The sequence below is a fragment of the Malaya genurostris genome, chromosome 1, assembly GCF_030247185.1.
Source record: "Malaya genurostris strain Urasoe2022 chromosome 1, Malgen_1.1, whole genome shotgun sequence".
In the NCBI taxonomy this organism is placed as follows: Eukaryota; Metazoa; Arthropoda; class Insecta; order Diptera; family Culicidae; genus Malaya; species Malaya genurostris.
In genome coordinates, this window is record NC_080570.1 from 29,299,229 (window position 1) to 29,317,647 (window position 18,419).

General features: G+C 36.8%; 1 protein-coding gene across 1 annotated transcript in view; it reads left to right on the plus strand.

Annotated features, from left to right (window-relative positions):
* Positions 1-18,419, plus strand: part of LOC131428103 (neurotrimin-like) — a 269,364-nt gene that overhangs the window by 166,374 nt on the left and 84,571 nt on the right. The window contains exons 4-5 of the mRNA XM_058591808.1: positions 13,795-13,916; positions 13,981-14,131. Coding sequence (XP_058447791.1) covers positions 13,795-13,916; positions 13,981-14,131 — 273 coding nt within the window. The remainder of the gene's footprint in view (positions 1-13,794; positions 13,917-13,980; positions 14,132-18,419) is intronic.

Below are 18,419 nucleotides of genomic sequence, written 5' to 3' on the forward strand. Positions count from 1 at the left end.
GCTAGGTACAATTAGTTCTGCGTTTGACTTATTGAGTGATGTGTTAGCAACCAGTGTCATATCTTGAGTACAAAAATCTTCTACAAAATAATGTGGCGAATCAATAATTGTGATAACTATTAGTACAACTACCCTAAAATCCTCCCGAACAATTGAATTGAATCACTACTTACGAACAACATCTCTCAATCGCTTTTCAGACTTCCAATTGTTAGCCTTTTTTCCCGAACCAACACCAGACTGTGAACGCAGTCGGTAACTGAATCAACGTTTGCCATTTGAAACGTAAAATTCAATCTATCAACTTTTCCGTAGAAGCACATTCCGACAGCCGTCACACAACTGCTTCTGTGCTGCCGAATAAAGAGCTGGTTTCTCCGGGTTTTCTCATTCACCGCTGCGAACTGCAAAATTTCACTACTTTGTATGCTAATTGCTGTATACAGTTATAATAATATTTGCTTCCATTAAGATGATGTCCTTTTGCGAAAACATCGTCGTTCGCGTCATCGGGCGTGTCGGTAACCGTCACTACTACTACTACTACTACTCTGGTTGTCTACTGATGATGGTTCCGCTCAAAACCGACTTTCGGCTACAAAGGAAAGAGCTTTCGTTACTGTAAAAATAGACATCGCAAACGATGTTAAGACCGGAGTTTTAAACGATTTATTATGTTCGCTCTCAGCAAGGATTATTCCCTAATAAACTTTGACAGTCGGTGGAACGACGGAGAAAATGAAGTAAGAAATTTAATAAATTATGAACAACGGCTAGCGACGGACTAATCTGGCTATGTTTTAATCTGAATATTGGTGGATAGTTTAAAAATTTATTGTTTTAAGTGCTGCCCGCTAAAAGCAACACAGCCAAGCTGAAGATGCTTCATCATTAACAGCAAAAAAGTCAAGGATAATTACATTTGGCATGGAATTGTTGGTTTCGTGTGTGAAAATTAACTGTATAATGATATTAAGAATGACAGGAATGGGTTTCTTCTGCATAAGTAATCATTTGTAAAATATGCAAGTAAAAATACTGTGATCAAGCATTTCCTGAGAAACCAAAAGTATAAATTATTCCTTTGTTTCAGATCTATTTATTTTTGAATGAACTTTTCTTTTTCGATATTGTGATCGAAGCGAACCCGTGAAAAATTCGTGATTTAGATATAGAAAACATTCGGAGCTGTGTAAAACATTCTTTTCATAATTTAAAAAAACCTGATACACTAAAGGTGAATACAAAAAGTATTCGAAATACGGGTATCTGTTATGTGACTGTTATCTTTCAATTAACGCTTAGTTTTGCTATTTAATTATATTGTAACGTACAGAATTGTAAAGAAACTTCATGTTTTTTTGACTACTCCAAATATGTATTGTATTGTATATCATTTATTTATACCCGGCTTTAACCTATCGTGGTCGTTCACCGGGTGACCAAATATGTGATGAACCGGAAACCGCTCGATGTTTACACTTCTCTTCCCCATATCTTCTTGTTTTTCGAAACAAATAAAATTGACAACCGCACTCACGCATAGAAAAATCTCGCCACCTCTTTCCATTCACCATCGTGATTATGCCTCACGTATTTATGTCTAACGTCGCGCTCCATCTTTTTTAGCGTGTCAAAAACACTTTTTGTTCCGTGTGGGATTCCAGTTTGCTGCAGCAGCGCCACTCGACTCTCCAATAAGCTTCCTTCAGTCACGTTTGGTGGGGCCCTATTTCGTGTCAAGAACAAGTGTAATTTAATTTCAAAATAACTCACTACACGTTATTTGGGTCTGAAGCTGTCTGTATTTTATGTTTTCCGACTCGACCATTCGCCGCGATCATTCAAAACGTTTCACTGTGTCCCAAAACGATAACAAAATTCTCCTGCCTGTTATAGAAATAATCCAACCACAACAATTTGAACACTTCTCGCACAATTTCTCTAAGTGTAAAAGAAAATTTTTTTTTTCGCGTTGTATAAATCACACGAAAATTCGATCGGAATATAACATAAACAAATTTGTCATCAACCAACAGAAAAACAACTAGAGTGACGTGAATGCACTCAAAGTAGAGTCTCATGTGAATGCTGCACCCAGAAGAGTGTCGATCGCAGTGACATCTGCAAATGTTCGCCCTGATGAATGAGCAAATTTTACAAACAGTTCATATGTGAGCTTGTATATCTGGTTCTATGTACGAAGTTTTTGATGCTCTCCAGCCAATTTTGACTTTAATGTTATGTGCAGTAGTTCTGAGTAAAAATATGCTGCAAATAACGAACGCGAATCTCAAAAAATAAATAATTGCTTTAATACCGAACTATATATAGATATTGATATAAGGTCAGGTTCTGTAATCAATTGTCGTAATCGAAATTAAAGGTTTGAACATATACTGGGTGGAATAAACGGCCAGACTAATTATTTCAGTGCAGTGTCAGCAAATAAAATCAACGTTATTGGCATATTGTCGCCAAACTGAAATGTAGAGGCGCTGCTTGTTTAGAGATGATACTTACAGCAAGAGCTGTCAAATCGGTAGGAAACTTTCTAATTACTCCACTTTTTCAACGATTTATTTTGAAAACAGGCAAATTCATCTGAAAAATCATAGTAAAAGTTGAAGTAAAAGTTTTTACTCTGAGGTGCTAATGTTGATCTTAGTTCATTGTAGAGATGGGCAATTCGCTCATGAGCTGTTCCAGTGAATCGAATCATTGAAGTGAGCTGACAGCTCACAGCTCTTTTCAAAAGAACCGCAGCTCATCAGCTCACTCATTTGCTACCCAGTTCACTGCATTATGACGAAGAGAACACGCTACGAGCTGATCGGATCTTCGGCTCTTTAAGAGATTCAATTTAGTCGACATCAATTAAAGATAAACTAATTCGCATTGCATTCATTGCATCATTGCAAATCAATGATTAAATTTCGATTATGCATTTGAAAGAAAACCAGTGCATAAGAGAAACGGCGCACAAAATGAACCTTAAGTTCAAACTAAAAGAGCTGATGAGCTGATACATCGAATCGATTCACTTTAGTGAGCTGATCGGTTCGGAGCTGTTCACCAAAATGAGCTGTTTTGCACGCCTCTAGTTCATTGTGCGAAATCTACCGTTTAAACTTGGTTTGATACCATTTCTCAAATGCCTGAAAATAACAAATAAAGTATCCAAAATAAATAATACTCGATCGATATACATTCTAGTACTCAAGAAATCAACATTACACTTGTTTCTGTTTAAAAAAATGTTGGTCCGAACAAAACCTAACCTTAGCCAATTTCACACATTTCTGAAGATTTTCCATGTTTGATCGTAGTTTACTTAAAAAGCAGAAGTAATCAATTTCAAATTGATTTTCTTCTACTTCGAGTTTATTTTTATTGCTGAAATCTATTTGTACTATTAAATAAACGAAAAAATTTGGCAAATCACTACTGCCGATATGAAAATTTCCGAAAGAATCCTCCTTTTCTTGGTTCCATTTTTCATTGGCAGGTGTCGCTACCGGTAAATCAGCTTTGCGACAATGTGTCAATTGGCTTTTAAATGCAAAACTCAAATCAATTCCGGGCCATCTATGTTTCACTTTATGGACCAAGAAAACGATGATGCCCACATTATCAGATCCGAGTGGATTCTGAATCAATTCTGAATCGGCGAGAAATTTTCATTCGGAATTCCATGTGGAAATTATGTGGAATTCCGAATCAATTCCAACTCCAGTGCAACAACCGATTCCGAATGAATTTCGCTTACAACCGTTTGATTCGGAAATCTGTCAGAATTGAGTGAGAAGATACGGACTGAATTGTCAATTCGTCTTCTCCGATTTTGCACGTTTTCGTGCTGATTTTCAGTTTATTTTTAAATGAAAACATTAAATAACTGAATACACAAATTCAAATCTTCATATTTTTCGGGTATACATAACTAGTCAATAACCAGTTCTTCTTAGAATTCCAACATAAACTGTTGAAATTCGCTGGAAATTAACAAAACGGCCTACCTTAGTCAGCACCCACCAATAGTGAAATGGCTTAAGGCGCCTAAAATTTAGTCTGACACATTCATAAAATTAGCGAATATTCAATGACATTTATAATGTCACTGTCAATCGGGTTCGTCGAGCAGCCAACTCAGGCGAAAATTCTAGCACTGATCGAGCGCTGAAAAATCATGCAGTCGAGTAAGAATTCATTAAGAATTTCGTCATTTCGATAATGTGGGTGTTAGCAAATTATTATAGGAATTGAGTATTAAATGCGGAACTATTTCATAGTATTTCATTTGGTATTTCATTTCATTAACATAGTATTTTTTTCCTTAAACAAACCTACGGAATAGGTAAAACTTTTGCATTCATTCAACTTTTGCCTAAGAAGTAAACCTTTAATTTCTTCAATACTACACTATATTTGAATATCGATGCTAAGTGAGGTTATGTCATCAATTTTCGTAATTGAAATTAAAGGTTTAAACAACTACTTGGTTGGAATAAACGACCAGGCCAATTATTTCAGAGCGGTGTCAACAAGTGAAGTCAATATTATCAATCTGTAGGTCTTTCTGAAAACAATAAACTTTTATTTTTTTCTCAAGCGGAATATTAAAAATATTGATTAAAATTCTAATTGATAGAAATCAATGTTTTTTCTTTATTACAACAGAATATTCTTTGATTATCCGAATTTCAGCAACAAAAAAATAAAAATTCACCGGAGATTAAACATTCCTATGTATTTTGACAGCTTCATTCAAAAACATCATAGTTTGTACAGCAGCATCATCTACATGTCGAACTGTCGTTAGAAGGCCAATCAGTCTGTAGGCCGTTTCGAATGTGAAGAAATTAGCGCAATATTCAAATAAATTAGAAGAAATTCTAATTGAAAGAAATCGAAGTTTTTTCATCTATTCTACAGCAATATTCTTCGATCAATAGAATTTTAACCACAAATAAATAAATATTCCCAAGTATTTGGAAAGCTTCATTCGAAACATTGGCGTTTGAACCACAGCGCTATCTACATGTCGAACTATCCTTAGAAGGCCACACGCTTGTGAGAAATTTTGGCAGCCGGCAGAAGCTCGGCAAGATTCCGACAGCTGTCAAAATTTTGCAGGCGAAATTGCGTCATTCTCTCGCCACGTCACATCTTGAAGAATAGCTCTTCTTTCTTTTTTTTCTGTTCGACTTCATTTGATACTCGTCAATACTGCTTGTACATCAAAAAATGAAAACGAGTCTTGAGACCAGGTAAATGAAATGAAAAAACTGGTATATTGAGAAAAGAAGCTTTACATATCATGTTTGGTAGTGCAAAAACTATGTTATTGCTCTTCATTTGAATTTCTAGTAACCAAAAAAACCAAAGTCGCTGAAAATGAAGAGCCGATTCAAAACGTTCCAGCCAGTCTTGTACGGCAACAATACAGCAGAAACAGAACCGTTAATAGCCGCTAGATGAAATTCTCTGCCAGAAATGGTTGTTGCATCGTTGCGAAACTCCTACTGGAGTTCTGCCAGCATTCCGGCAAAACATTCTGGCAGACGCTGCCAGGCGTCTGGGGAAGGGGGGAATCTGTCAGACACATGCAAGCGAGCAATAGTGTGTTATTAATTAACAGGGTCTGAGTGTTTAGTAGAATATTTTATGTGTTTTTGATGCAGAATTTTGAAAATCATGTTTTTTTGAAGACATCGCAAAAGTTTATAGATTTCCTAAATCGCCTTGGTTTTTCGGAAAACTCGTGGATACGACTCACTTTACTATGGGCCAGAGATGCCAGATATTTTCAAAGAAAATCTATATTGCTTCACTGTTATCACTAATAAAATAAATTTTCTGGAATAAAATAAAAATGATAGCGTGATCAAATATCCCCTTCACTTTGATCAGGAGTTGCGAACCGGAATGACATTTTTGAAGTTTATAAATTATCGGATGTTGCAGGTGTGCGAATTGGCAGCCTTCCAGAAAATGAAATGTTCCAAAGCGATAGATTCTCTATTGCGCTAGATTTAATTCTAAAAGCGGCAGATTTTTTTTCGTATCTACATCAAATTTTCTGTTCTGCTGGCCATATTGAGCGTACGCCGTACGTCCATGCATTCCACTCGTATGTCGTTGAATAGGACCGAAGTTTTCCAATATTTTTTTTCTGCACCTCCGGATTTTCCGGTGGTGCTCCCTCCAGCTGACCGAAAGTAAAATTTGTGACGGTCAAAGAAACAGCAATTTCTTTCATATCTACACTTTGGTAAATAGCACACAACATTTAACATCGTTTCCACGTGCGGTCAACCAGACCAAAGGAGGACCGGTTGCGGACCATCATCAAGATTTGTCGTCACTATTTGGCTACTCCAGGACGAAAGAGAGCAATAATCTGTTGACAGGGGAAATAATTATAGTTTTGTGGAGGCTACCGGTCGACCAGTCTGTGGTAGCTTAAAACGTGCTCGGCTACGAACGAAGGTTCCATACAATTTACAATCAACATTCAATTGGAGCCGTCTATCGCCGGACAAGTGACTGAAGCTAGATGGGACAGGACTAGTCACTAGCATCAGGGAAAGGATTAGCTTTATATCTAATTCTGTTCGGTTTTTTATTGCACCCTTTTTTTTTGCTGTGAATAGCCGGTCCGGTTTGTAAATGGGGTTTCGTCTGTTCCACAAAAACCAAGCCACTGAGAGGGCGTTTGGTTTGGGTTCGTATTTCGTGTTTTCAAGTTGACCGATTACTCCGGGGCGATTTCGTTTTGTAAGCCATAATTTGTCCGATTACTGGCTCTGCTGTTGAGTGTTAGGATCGAATTTAATCGCTGTTGTGGTCTCTGAGGGGGAAATGACGTTCATATCGGTACGTTCTGACGGGGTGTTTGACGGAAGGCATAAATTTGTTAGACATAACAATATTAGACAGCAAGACCGTTGGCAAGTACACGGATAAAAATCTATTTCCGGTACCATGATTTAGAAATTATGAAGAGTGTCTTCTCATGACCAAAATAATTCCAATCTTGAAAGTTTATTAAAAAATCATCGGTAATATTAAATCCGAACGTAAGTAAAACAGGAGAAATCTCAAATATGACAAATAGTTCTGACAGTAGCAGCATCCTAGTATGCAGATTCTATGTCAGAAAGTTGAATGAGAATGAGCTGAGCTGAGCTGAAGTAGATCGCCCGTAGTTGCACTTCGTGATTGACCGAATGAGTATAAAATGTACAATGAACCAAGAAAATGAAGCTTGGGAGAAGCAAATCATTTTCACTGTACATACCCACTCACTCCTAACTTGTCATTAAATGATCAATAACGACGCTGGTTACGACCAAATGCTGTGCTACTAAGGAAAAGGAAGGAATGTTAGTCCGATACTCGTCGTTTCTAGAGACTGCGGGTACCACTACATCTCCACGAGCATCATGGGATGAAAGATTTGTTAGTAGGGAGGGAAAGAGATCCGGATATGTTTTGGTGAACAATATGATCTTAACAAAATCTGATTTTCGATACTCAGGTGAAAATATAAAATATCTCTAAGGAACGATCTCACCAGTATCCCTTTTCTCCCACTCGCTCTGCTGTCAGCAACGCGAGATGAAACACGACCACTACAAGAATAAAATTGAAACACACGCGAATGGTTCCGCTGCAGAACAAACCCTAGACCCTCAGTCTGAATAACACGATCGACTTGTAAACTTTCACACATTCCATTGAAATCCGACAACACCGACAATGACATGCAGACGGAGCTTCGATCGGTTAACAGGTTAACATCGTTGAATTTTGGGGCGGTAAATTCTCAGTTTCCGCCGCTTGAGCATCTTTAGTTTCGCCGATCAACATTATTCAATAAATAGCACTCTCATTACTAAACATACACTTGCCACACCTGCACTATCACTCAAAATAACTATTTCAAAAAAAATTTTTAACTACACGTATCAAACAACACATTGAAATTATACTTTTTTGAGAGCTGCACCAGGACACCGCATCGCACTCCCAATGATGCCAACTCTCCCACAATCGTAAGAAAGTTGAATGAGAATGAAAGAAAAAGTCCTAACTGCTCAAAATTTGACTATGCAATATGTAGTTTATTGTATTATTACTATTGTGTCTGCAGAAAAAAAATCAGAACTGTCGCTTTTCTCGTCGAGCGACGAATTGAATTCACTATCACCTGAAAAAGTAATACAATGTCACAAAGCTTTCAAACTGTTCCATATCATACATTTTTACAAAATTTACCTACGTATTGCAAACAAAATAAAGAATCATCGTCCACATCAATATGTTAACATTCATTACTACATATTAATATTTGTTATGCATAATAAAATAAATTTTGCATGTTTATGCCTGCTGAACCCGCTAGCCTTCTCTTGAATTCGACATTGTTGCAGAGCATAGTCGAGCCCACGCCGCCGATGATCCCTACAAAATGAAGCCACTAGAGCCTGCTGTCATTAATTTTGCACCATCATTACATTTTGCATTAATTGTGGTCTGAAGGTCGCAAAACAATAAACCGACCAATGAAGTGATGCCGGTATTCTACGAACTGTAATGGGATATAAATTGAAAAAAAAATGTTAATAGGTATCGTAACTCGTTCAACATTTCATAACAGAATTTAACTGTTTCTATTTTTAGTACTTGTTAGAAAATATTGTTATTTTTACCACTATCTTCTTGTTTTTCCAAACAAAAAATGACAACCGCACTCACCCGTAGAAAAATCTCGACACCCCTGTCCATTCACCATCGTGATTATGCCTCATGTATTTAGGTCTAACGTTGCGCTCCACCGTTTTTAGCGTGTCAAACACACTTTCTGTTCCGTGCGCGATTGCAGTTTTAATGCAGCGCCACTTGACTCTCTAATAAGCTTCCTTTAGTCACGTTTTGTGAGGCCCTTTTTCGTGACAAGTACAAGTAATAATTTGATTTAATTTCAAAATGACTCACTACACGTTGTTTGGGTCTGAAGCTCTGTCTGCACTTTATGTTTTCCGATTGTGGTCATGCTTTCAATTATTTACAGTACCAAGAAAAGTTTAAATATTTCATTTTATTTCGAAAACAAAAAATGGCCACATCTTTCTAGGGGGAGTCTTTAATAGTATTTAATAGACAAGAGAATATTACATTACGTATTGTCGCTGCATTCCAAACCTGCAATTCGCAGGAGGACAGTCCGGCGATGCGAAGTTTCCGAACGTCCGTCAGTTGAACTGTCATTTCCTATTCATCAATTGATACAGTAATGTGATATCAAACATATATTTTTGTTTTTATTATAACCCACCAACAAAGGAATGTCTCTATCTAGGAATCTATATGGTTTATTTTCTGGAGGAACTTTAGCTTCAAATCGATAGTCCAACAACAAAAGAACCTGTCTGCAAATGTAAGCCTCTCTTTGTTTACTATCTCTTTTGATTATTACGAAGCCTTTACTGCAATTTATCGAAAGGCTCCAATATATATCGAAAGCTTGATAGTTTTGCGAAGAGTAAGACGGCAAATATAAAATCAGTGCAGTAAATTGTTAAATTAGGCTCTTTCGTCGTGGGAGTATCGAAATGTTTCTTTTTCGTGAAACCGGATGAAACAATATATGCAGTATTAGAAAACAATTGTTGGAATCTTCGAGGAAAAAACATAATTAGGGTAATTGATCGAAACAGTTATTTTGAGTAATAGTGAATAGTGTTATTATTGAACATTGCTGATTCGCAAAAATAAAATAAAATGTTCCAGCGAGGAAACTGTGAATTTACCGCTCAGAAATCAATGACGTCAACGATGCGAATTTGCACACCATTGTCGGTGTTATCAGATTTATATGGAATGTGTGAAAATATGCAAGTCAATCGTGTAATTCAAAATAAAATTGGTCTACAGCAAACCCATCCGCGAGTGTTTATTTTATTTTATTTTTCTTTTCAGTAGTGTGTCAACTCGCGTTGCTTACAGCAATGCGAATAGAAGATGCAGGGTACTGGTGAGATCGTTCCTTAGAGATATATTTTTATCTTATTTGCATTTTTTCATATTTCTCCTTACGTTAAATCGGGCTAGACTAAACTCCGTCGAATATTCGGGAAACGTTTAATTTATTTTTCTTCGGGTTAAAAGCTAAGTTTAAGACGCGTGCGTGAAGTTTATAACCGTGCAGATTTTTTTTTGCGACCGTGATTAACCAGGACGGATGTAAATATACTTTAGACTGTGAGGAGAATCCATTTGTTTTTTTTTTTTTTGTTTTGGTTAGAGACTAGATATTGACATTACTTCGTATTGCGTAAGGCTTGTTGTTCGATTGATGATGATCAAGTTATACCTGTATTTGTGATGGTTTTTTATGCTCAGAGCACAGCATGCTGAACTTCATTGTCGGCTATTTAATTTAGGCGAAAAACTTTTCGGAATATTGTGAGAATGAATTTTGGTGAGAAAACTATATTGTCAAGAATATTGCTGTGTCAAAATTGCAATTTTCAGAAATATGTTTCGGGACAATAAACTCAATTATCAGAACATTTAATTTTAGGGAGAGTATCGTAAATAAGCTATCCACATACATTTGTGTTGTACGCATGTCTTTGTGATGGTTTTTTTATGCTCAGATCACAGTATGCTGTGCGTTCGGCTGTCAGCTTTCGTTTGTTTACTTGTTTGTGTGGTTGAAATTCTGTGTTTTCAAAATGTCGCGTATTGAAAAGGAAGTGAAAACTAAGGTTCTGGACACATGGCTAAGTGAGAAGGGTATTACTAAGCGAAAATTGGCGAAGCGGTTTGGAATTCATCATGTCAGTGTTAAAACCATCATTAAATAGTTTGGGGAACACTATTCTTTGGATGAGCTACCAGAAAGAGGCAGAAAACCCGGATTTTCTAACCCAAAACTGGACCAGTGGTATCTCTAATCATGAAGAACAAATCAATGTCAATACGTGATTTGGCCAAAAAAGCAGGAACGAGTGTCGGAATGATTCGGCGTATCAAAAGGCGAAATCACCTGAAGACCTACAAGAAGCAGAAAATCTCGAAACAAAGTGTAGAACAGAAGAAGCGAGTAGCAACAATGGCCCGGAAATTGTATTCGCGTCTTTTGCAGTGTCCGGATGCATGCGTTTTGATGGACGATGAGACTTATGTAAAGAAGGACTCAAAACCCCTTCCAGGTCCACTATACTTTACTGTCGTCGTTTGGGAGGATGTGAGCGATCCGGACAGGTCGATTCAAGTGGAGAAATTCGGTCGAAAGGTACTGGTATGGCAAGCAATATGTTCCTTTGGTCAACCATTTTTTACACTACTGGAACTATAAATGCAGAAATCTATCAATATGAGTGTCTACCTTTATATAAGAAGCATAGTACACCTCTACTGTTTTGGCTGGATTTGACGTCGGCTCACTATGCCAAAAACTACTCTCAATTGGCTTGCGGAAAAGGGTATGAATTTCGTTGAGAAAAATATCAATCCACCAAATTGGCCTCAGCTTCGACCCATCGAACGTTACTGGGCAGAAGAGGGTCTTCAAGAAGACTGGTAAGGCAGCTGGGAATATGCAGGAGTTTGGGCTCAAGCTCGATCAAAAGTTCGAAAATTCGAAAAGGAATAACTTAAATTTCAACCGGTCTTCATTATGCTCAAGTTTAACCTCGTACAATAAAAGATCAATTTTTAGTTTGAATAAAATATCGTTTATCATAATTTGAAAGAAAAATTTGTAGATAGCTTATTTTCGATATACTTCTTATATTAGAGAATCCACATGAGTGAAAAAAGAAAAGATGATTTTTTTGGAAAAGATAGCTCAGAGACAGGACACGAACTGGCGTTCTTATGCAATCTATGCATATTCCTTACCATTTGGCCACCCTAACCATGTGGTAGATACGGCTCTACCACACGGCCGGGTCTGGTAAAGTGTATATCGAATAAGGTCTAAATCCTAGCCGCCTCACAACCGGTATCATATATATGCAAACATCTTCTGTATAACTGCCAGATAAAAATTTCAATTATATTTCAGCCAGGTTGTAAAATCAGTCAGTAAACTCGGAAAAAATTCAGCGGATTCAAGTTCTCTTTCAAAAGTGAAGCACGTAAATAGTTTAGCGAGCAAAAAAATGGAAGCGTAGTGTCAGAGACATCACTGTATGACGTGAATACGAATAAAACTGACATGCTTTTCCTAATACCAATAATCGCCGGTACAATTCGATTAATTTTTAGAATTTTGCAAAGTTACAAACGCGTCACTTGCATAATTGCATCGGTACAAATACAGGATATAAAAAAAATAAAGGATTGTGCAGGGGACATGATCGCTTAAATAAAAAATGTGATGTTCAAATTCATTCATGAATTGTAACATCTACTACAAATCGTTTGTAGCCATCCACAAGTTTTATATTTACATAATTGAAAATATTCCATATTTCTATGTGTCAGTTTTCACGATACGCTTTATGCGGCGGTTTGTTTCACTAATGTGGTTGAAAATGTACACGTTTCATTTTGGCACTGAATTTCACCCTAATGTGCGTTCATATCAAGCATTTTAGAAAAGATCAATTTGGAGTTATTTGTGGTTATCTCAATCTACTGAAATTTTTTTCATAAATTGCAAACAATATTTCCGATGATATGGAGAAAAAATATGTTGCTGCGTTAAATACAACAAGAAATATTCGCGATTGAGTTCTACCCATTCCATTTTACAGGGGAGTTTTGAATAGGTACCTCATAGCAGCGCTGGCCACAATACCGATTTATCGGTATTTATACCGATTTTTGGACTCGATACAGGAATACTGATATGCTCTCCTAAAATACCGATAATTCAATTTTTATACAGATAAATACCCATTTTCAGATTTTGTATTTGATCCAATAGGGGTTAACCAGGTTGAGCGATCCTTTTTTTTTCGCAAAATCAGTATCCTCCCAGATTCCATTTTTGATTTTTCGAGATAGATATTGTACAGATTGATTTTTCCGCCAAATACAGATTTTTGCAGTATTGGCAGCTCTGAACCGAATATTATATTCAAACTAATCGATTAAATACTACTCGATTATCATAGTTATTGATCGATTACTCGATTAATTGATCGATATTACGACATCCAGGGATGTCAGGTTCACAGATTAATCTGTGTTTCACAGTTTTTTAATTATCTGCACAGATTTTTAAAACTACACAGATTTTCACAGATTTCTGAAAATGATCACAGATTTTCACAGATTCTTGAATAAATCACAGATTTTTACAGATTTTGGAAATCGAGCACAGTTTAGCACCAAAAAGTGCGGTTGAGGGAAAAGGTACAGAGCGTGTTGGTAGTGTGACCAATTTTTTTTTGCTCACTAAATTGAATTCGAGACCTTTTTTTTTATTTGAACTGATATTGTGATACGGAAAACGGTCACAGATTTTCACAGAAAGGTTTTGGGTTTGATCACAGATTTTTGAAAAAATGACCTAGCATCCCTGACGACATCCCTAATGATAACAAAACAAGTTCTCCGTAGCTGCTCATCTTCCTTTGTCGCTTAGCACATTGTAAAGTCACAAATTCAATTTATTTCAAATGAGAAGCGAACATCTGAGCAAACCGAAAAAACAAAAACTATTAAACTTTCCGGTGTCATTACACTCCGGAACATTCTATACACAAGGTATCAAAACGTCACCAGCATTAATTAAAATGTAACTTTTTTTTCTCAATTCCATTACAGTTCCACCCAGTGTCCGAGCGATACCGCCCAGTGGGCAGCTGACTGCCCGGAAAGGTGGTGCAGTGACACTCGAATGCAAAGCTTCCGGTAATCCGGTTCCCTCCATCTACTGGACCAAGAGGGTAAGCGTAAATTGAAATTCATGTACGAGACTACTAAATCTCAAATATTTGCCATTCAATGCAGAGTGGAGCGGGTAAATCGGCTGCCAAAATCGGAGAAGGACCCATTCTGACCTTGGAACGCGTTGAGAGACAGCAGGCCGGTGTGTATCAGTGCACGGCGGATAACAATGTCGGCGAACCGGTCACCGTGGACATGCGACTAGATGTGCTGTGTAAGTAATTGTTTAATCCTATTTTTAAAGCTAAAGACTGCCGTTAGATGTAGGTATCATCTTGTGACATTGTGACTCAAATCAAAATATTCTCTAAATCAATGCTGCCATATTGAATCTAACCCCAACGTGCTAATTGAATCATCAATTATTCAAATTGATTGAACGCATTGGAAAAGACAAACAAAAATAGCACAATGCATGCAGCCTGGAGCCCAAACAGCCACTGCACCGACCGACCACAACCAGCAGCATCAGCTCTATAGCCCCAACATTAGAATAATTCACTCTATTCTCCATTTCAAATTAAGTAGGTTACATTACCAACCCATTCCAGTCCATGGTCTCCGGGGTGTGCTGGAATGACCTCGGGCAAGAATGCGACAGGACGAAAATAACTAGCTCTGTTTCGCGCTCTTTCCAATGGTCACCACTTTTCCGCAGACGGGAACGACATGAAATGGAATTGCTTCTGGGCGCAACGGGAGCGCATCTCTCGCTCTCATCCCCTATTTCGCTATCCACTTGGGAAATTCTTTCTCTGACCCCATCAGCCCCTTACCTCCCCCCTCCCCCCTCCCCCTCCCCAACACGCAAAAACCACCCGTGACTGTGTGTTTCGTTAGTAGCAGCTACTTACAGTATCTCGGAGTTTTCGCCCAAAAAAAGAAAAGAAGAGTGCAAATAGAATTTCATTTCCTTTCGCCGCCGGCCTTGATTGTTACTTCTTTCTGGAATTATAATTTAGTGAATGCAATTGCTTTCATGAGCACTTGGTAACTTGAAATTTTCGGCCGCCATTGTGCGGAATTCAAGTGTGGAAAAGTGGTCCATGGAAGTTTTAAGTATGTCTGTGCTAAGTATTTTTGTTTTGTTTTTTTTTTGTGGACAAAACTAAGAGAAGTAGTTGTACTTTGGAACCCGGCGAACGATTAACTGCCGTATAGACGGAGCTAGGGTTATTCAATCGAAAAAATCATCGTTTCATCGAAAAATTAAAAAAATAGGAATGGTTTTAGAATTATTGGAAAGGATTTCTATCTTTAAAATGCGCAGAAATAGAGGAAAAAAAATTTTGCATCACTTTCAATTTTTGCTAAAACTGAATAATTTTTTACCGCGTAATAGTACTTCGTTTTCACTCTTTTTTAAATAATCATATTTTTTTTTTGTGCAAAAATAACAATCAACCATGCGTTCCCATTGAAACTCTATAACAAGGAAACGCATTGTGCTTAGTTCTAGTAGTCCATGCGCTTCTTCCTAATAGCTCTTCAATGGAGACGCATGGTAGAATGTTAATTAATGTTTAAAATGCTTAAAAGATATGAAACCGAAGCACTTTAAAGTGGCTAAAAAATATTTATTTTCTATTAAAAAAATCGAAGTAGTACTAAAATCGGAAATGTGAAAAAATGTTTCAAAGTTTTTAGGTATGTTTTTTTTCTAGAAACACATAAAAAAATGAAAATATTTTTAAACCATTCTGACCATTCGGTTGAGCGGTTCTTTCGACAAGCGAATAAAGTTAAAATTAATTGAACAACCCTAGCTTCGTCAATATGGCAGTTGAAGGGATAAATTATTTTGGAATATTGTCTCCAAACCAAGCTCGTTCAAATATGGTATAACGATATGATGTTCCATTGAAGGCAGTTACATACATTTTAGGAAAATATGTTCATTTTTATCGAGTGATTCCTAAAAATTTCACATCGAAAATATTTTTTTGCTTCCGATTATAGAGGAGTTAAAATTGTGGTAAAAGCTTTGACATTCACAGGGTGGCAAGTGACCGGAAAAACCGGAAAAAGTCGGGAATCTGGTTTTACCGGGAAAAACCAAGAAAAAGTCGGGAGTTTTAGTGCAAATCCGGGAAAAAATTTCCTAGTCCTAATCTTAGTAACGATTTTCAGCGTCATGATTTTCCTGATACAACAAAAGAAAAGATGAAGGCCATTTCGTATTTAAACTAGAAGTTCAGTACAAGTTTTGAAACTTCTTATTGTCCTTCACAGGTTCAATGGTGCACAATCCATTGAAAATGGAGCCAACACCTCAGCAGTTTTAAATCAATAAGAGCTTTCTTAGTTGTCATCAATAACAGCATAATAAATAAGCTCATAATGAAAAATTAGGACAATTTGGATGCTTCTGCTGGATTTCTATTAAATCTCGACAAATATTCGAAAAGATTCCAAGTGCAAATGACAGTTTCTCTTTGTTTATTTTCTCTTTATAATGTTTAACAGCAGATAGTGGATAGTTTCAGTCGTTATTCTATACAAAGTTTAAGATAGAAGGATTGTCTATAGGACCGTAATAATCGAAAGAAAGAGTAAAGAAAGAGGAACTGTCATTTGCACTTAGGACCTTTACTAGTGTTTTTCTTCAAATTTCAGAATAAGTACGCATAATGGTAAAAGTAACAACAGGTAACATGTTTGATAATTTTTTAAGAATTCTTAGGAGCCGTGTTTTTAGTTGCCAGCCAATGATTTCCCTAATTTCCCCAAAATTTGTCTCAGTAATGTCAAATTGTGACAATACTTGTCTAGTAATCTTGGTATTGATTTCAATAGAATTCGCAAAATCGACTGTCGCTGTCGACTTTCATTTTATCCACCGTTTGCAAGGAATATTTGATTTTCTTCTTTGACAGCTGAAATTGGTTTTTCAGAGTTCGTAAAAGCTTGTTAAGTGTCGATGATAGGAGAGTAAAATTGAGATATATGTTGTTAGCAATGGCCTCTCGTCCTCATGTGCACCTCGTGCACTGCACAACTGGCGAAATAGGGTTTGTGAGAACTTGTATGCACACATTCAGGAGAGGCTTCAGTGGCTTATGCTTATGGCTGTTGAAAACAAATTGCTGTCTCAGTTGCAACATCGAAACGGTTCTGATATCATACCATATAAGCAGTGCACAATCCGTAAATTTAGTCACGAAACGCCCGTAAATTTGGTCTGAAACGCAAGGTTTCAGAAAAACGAAAGAACGGTTCAGTAGAACTAATTCTTTCGGTACAACTATCAAGTTTTCAACAGTTCTTTTAAATGAACGGTTTTGACCATTTCTAGAATACATTCCTAACTTGCATAAGTTTTAAGAGGGACTGATTTTCCAGATAGTCTTTGAAAGACTGATTCAGTGGTAGTCTTGAAAAAGATTGAATAGTTCGAAAAATAATTATTTTATTTTAATTGTAAGACTTTAAATCTAATTTTTCATCGTTAGGCTTTCAAATAACTGATGATATTTCTGGAAAACTACAAAACACCACCAATAATCGTCGAATATGGTGTGAAAGCTGCGCTATTACTGGAAAAAGCAAGAAGTTTAAATAAATTGTGTTGATTTTTCAAGAAAATTGCAATAATTTCGATGCTTCATTCCTTCGTGAAATGCAAGACTGATCACTTTCATCACCGTTGGCCAGATATGTTTCTTGTTTTAATCCTTTTTTTGTATCGAAGTTTCTGGCTAAGTAAAATACAAAACAAAGATAGAATACATTGGGCTGGAATAAGTTCAGAAGATAAACGTTTGGACAAACTGTGGATGAGAGTTTTAATCGTAGTTTCAAGGAGATACCCGAAAAATACTTATTTCTCAACACTTGATTTTTTTTTTGGACATGTAAAAAAATCGGGAATTTTTAGTCTAGCGCACCGGGAAAACGGAAAAAACCGGGAAATTGAAATCGCTAATTCACTTGCCACCCTGAATTTGAAATACCCTCCCTAGACATAATTGGTTAGATTGATCTAATCGTTTTTCAAAACCTTCGAATCAACCTTAACTGTCTTCTTCTTCTTTCTGGTTACCGGCACACCACTGAGATAAAGCCGATTGATGGTGCTGCAACTTGAGGTTATTTTGTCAGTAAAATTTACTATGGACTTTCTTTTCAATGGACTACCAGTGATAATCCCGGGGTGTCGAAAAATCGATCGGTTACTCGAGTTTGAGATTTATATTCGATTATTAAATAATCGAAATCGGCCCTTTTTCGAGACAATATTATTGTCAATACAAGGAATATTGACAATACTTTTGATAGTGTAGTGCAAACTTCATGGAATTGATCACAATATTGTCTTAGAATTTAAACTGCTTAGCAATCCGTCAATACTTGCTCTCCGGAGAGGAAACTGTTTAATATGTGCATTTAACTCTTCTCTCTATGTTTCAATGTTCAGTTGCAATATTCAAAGGGGAGCGGGTCATTTCGTCGAAAGCCATTTTGCCGAAAGTCGTTTCGCCGGCCAGCCGTCGGGAAAAACA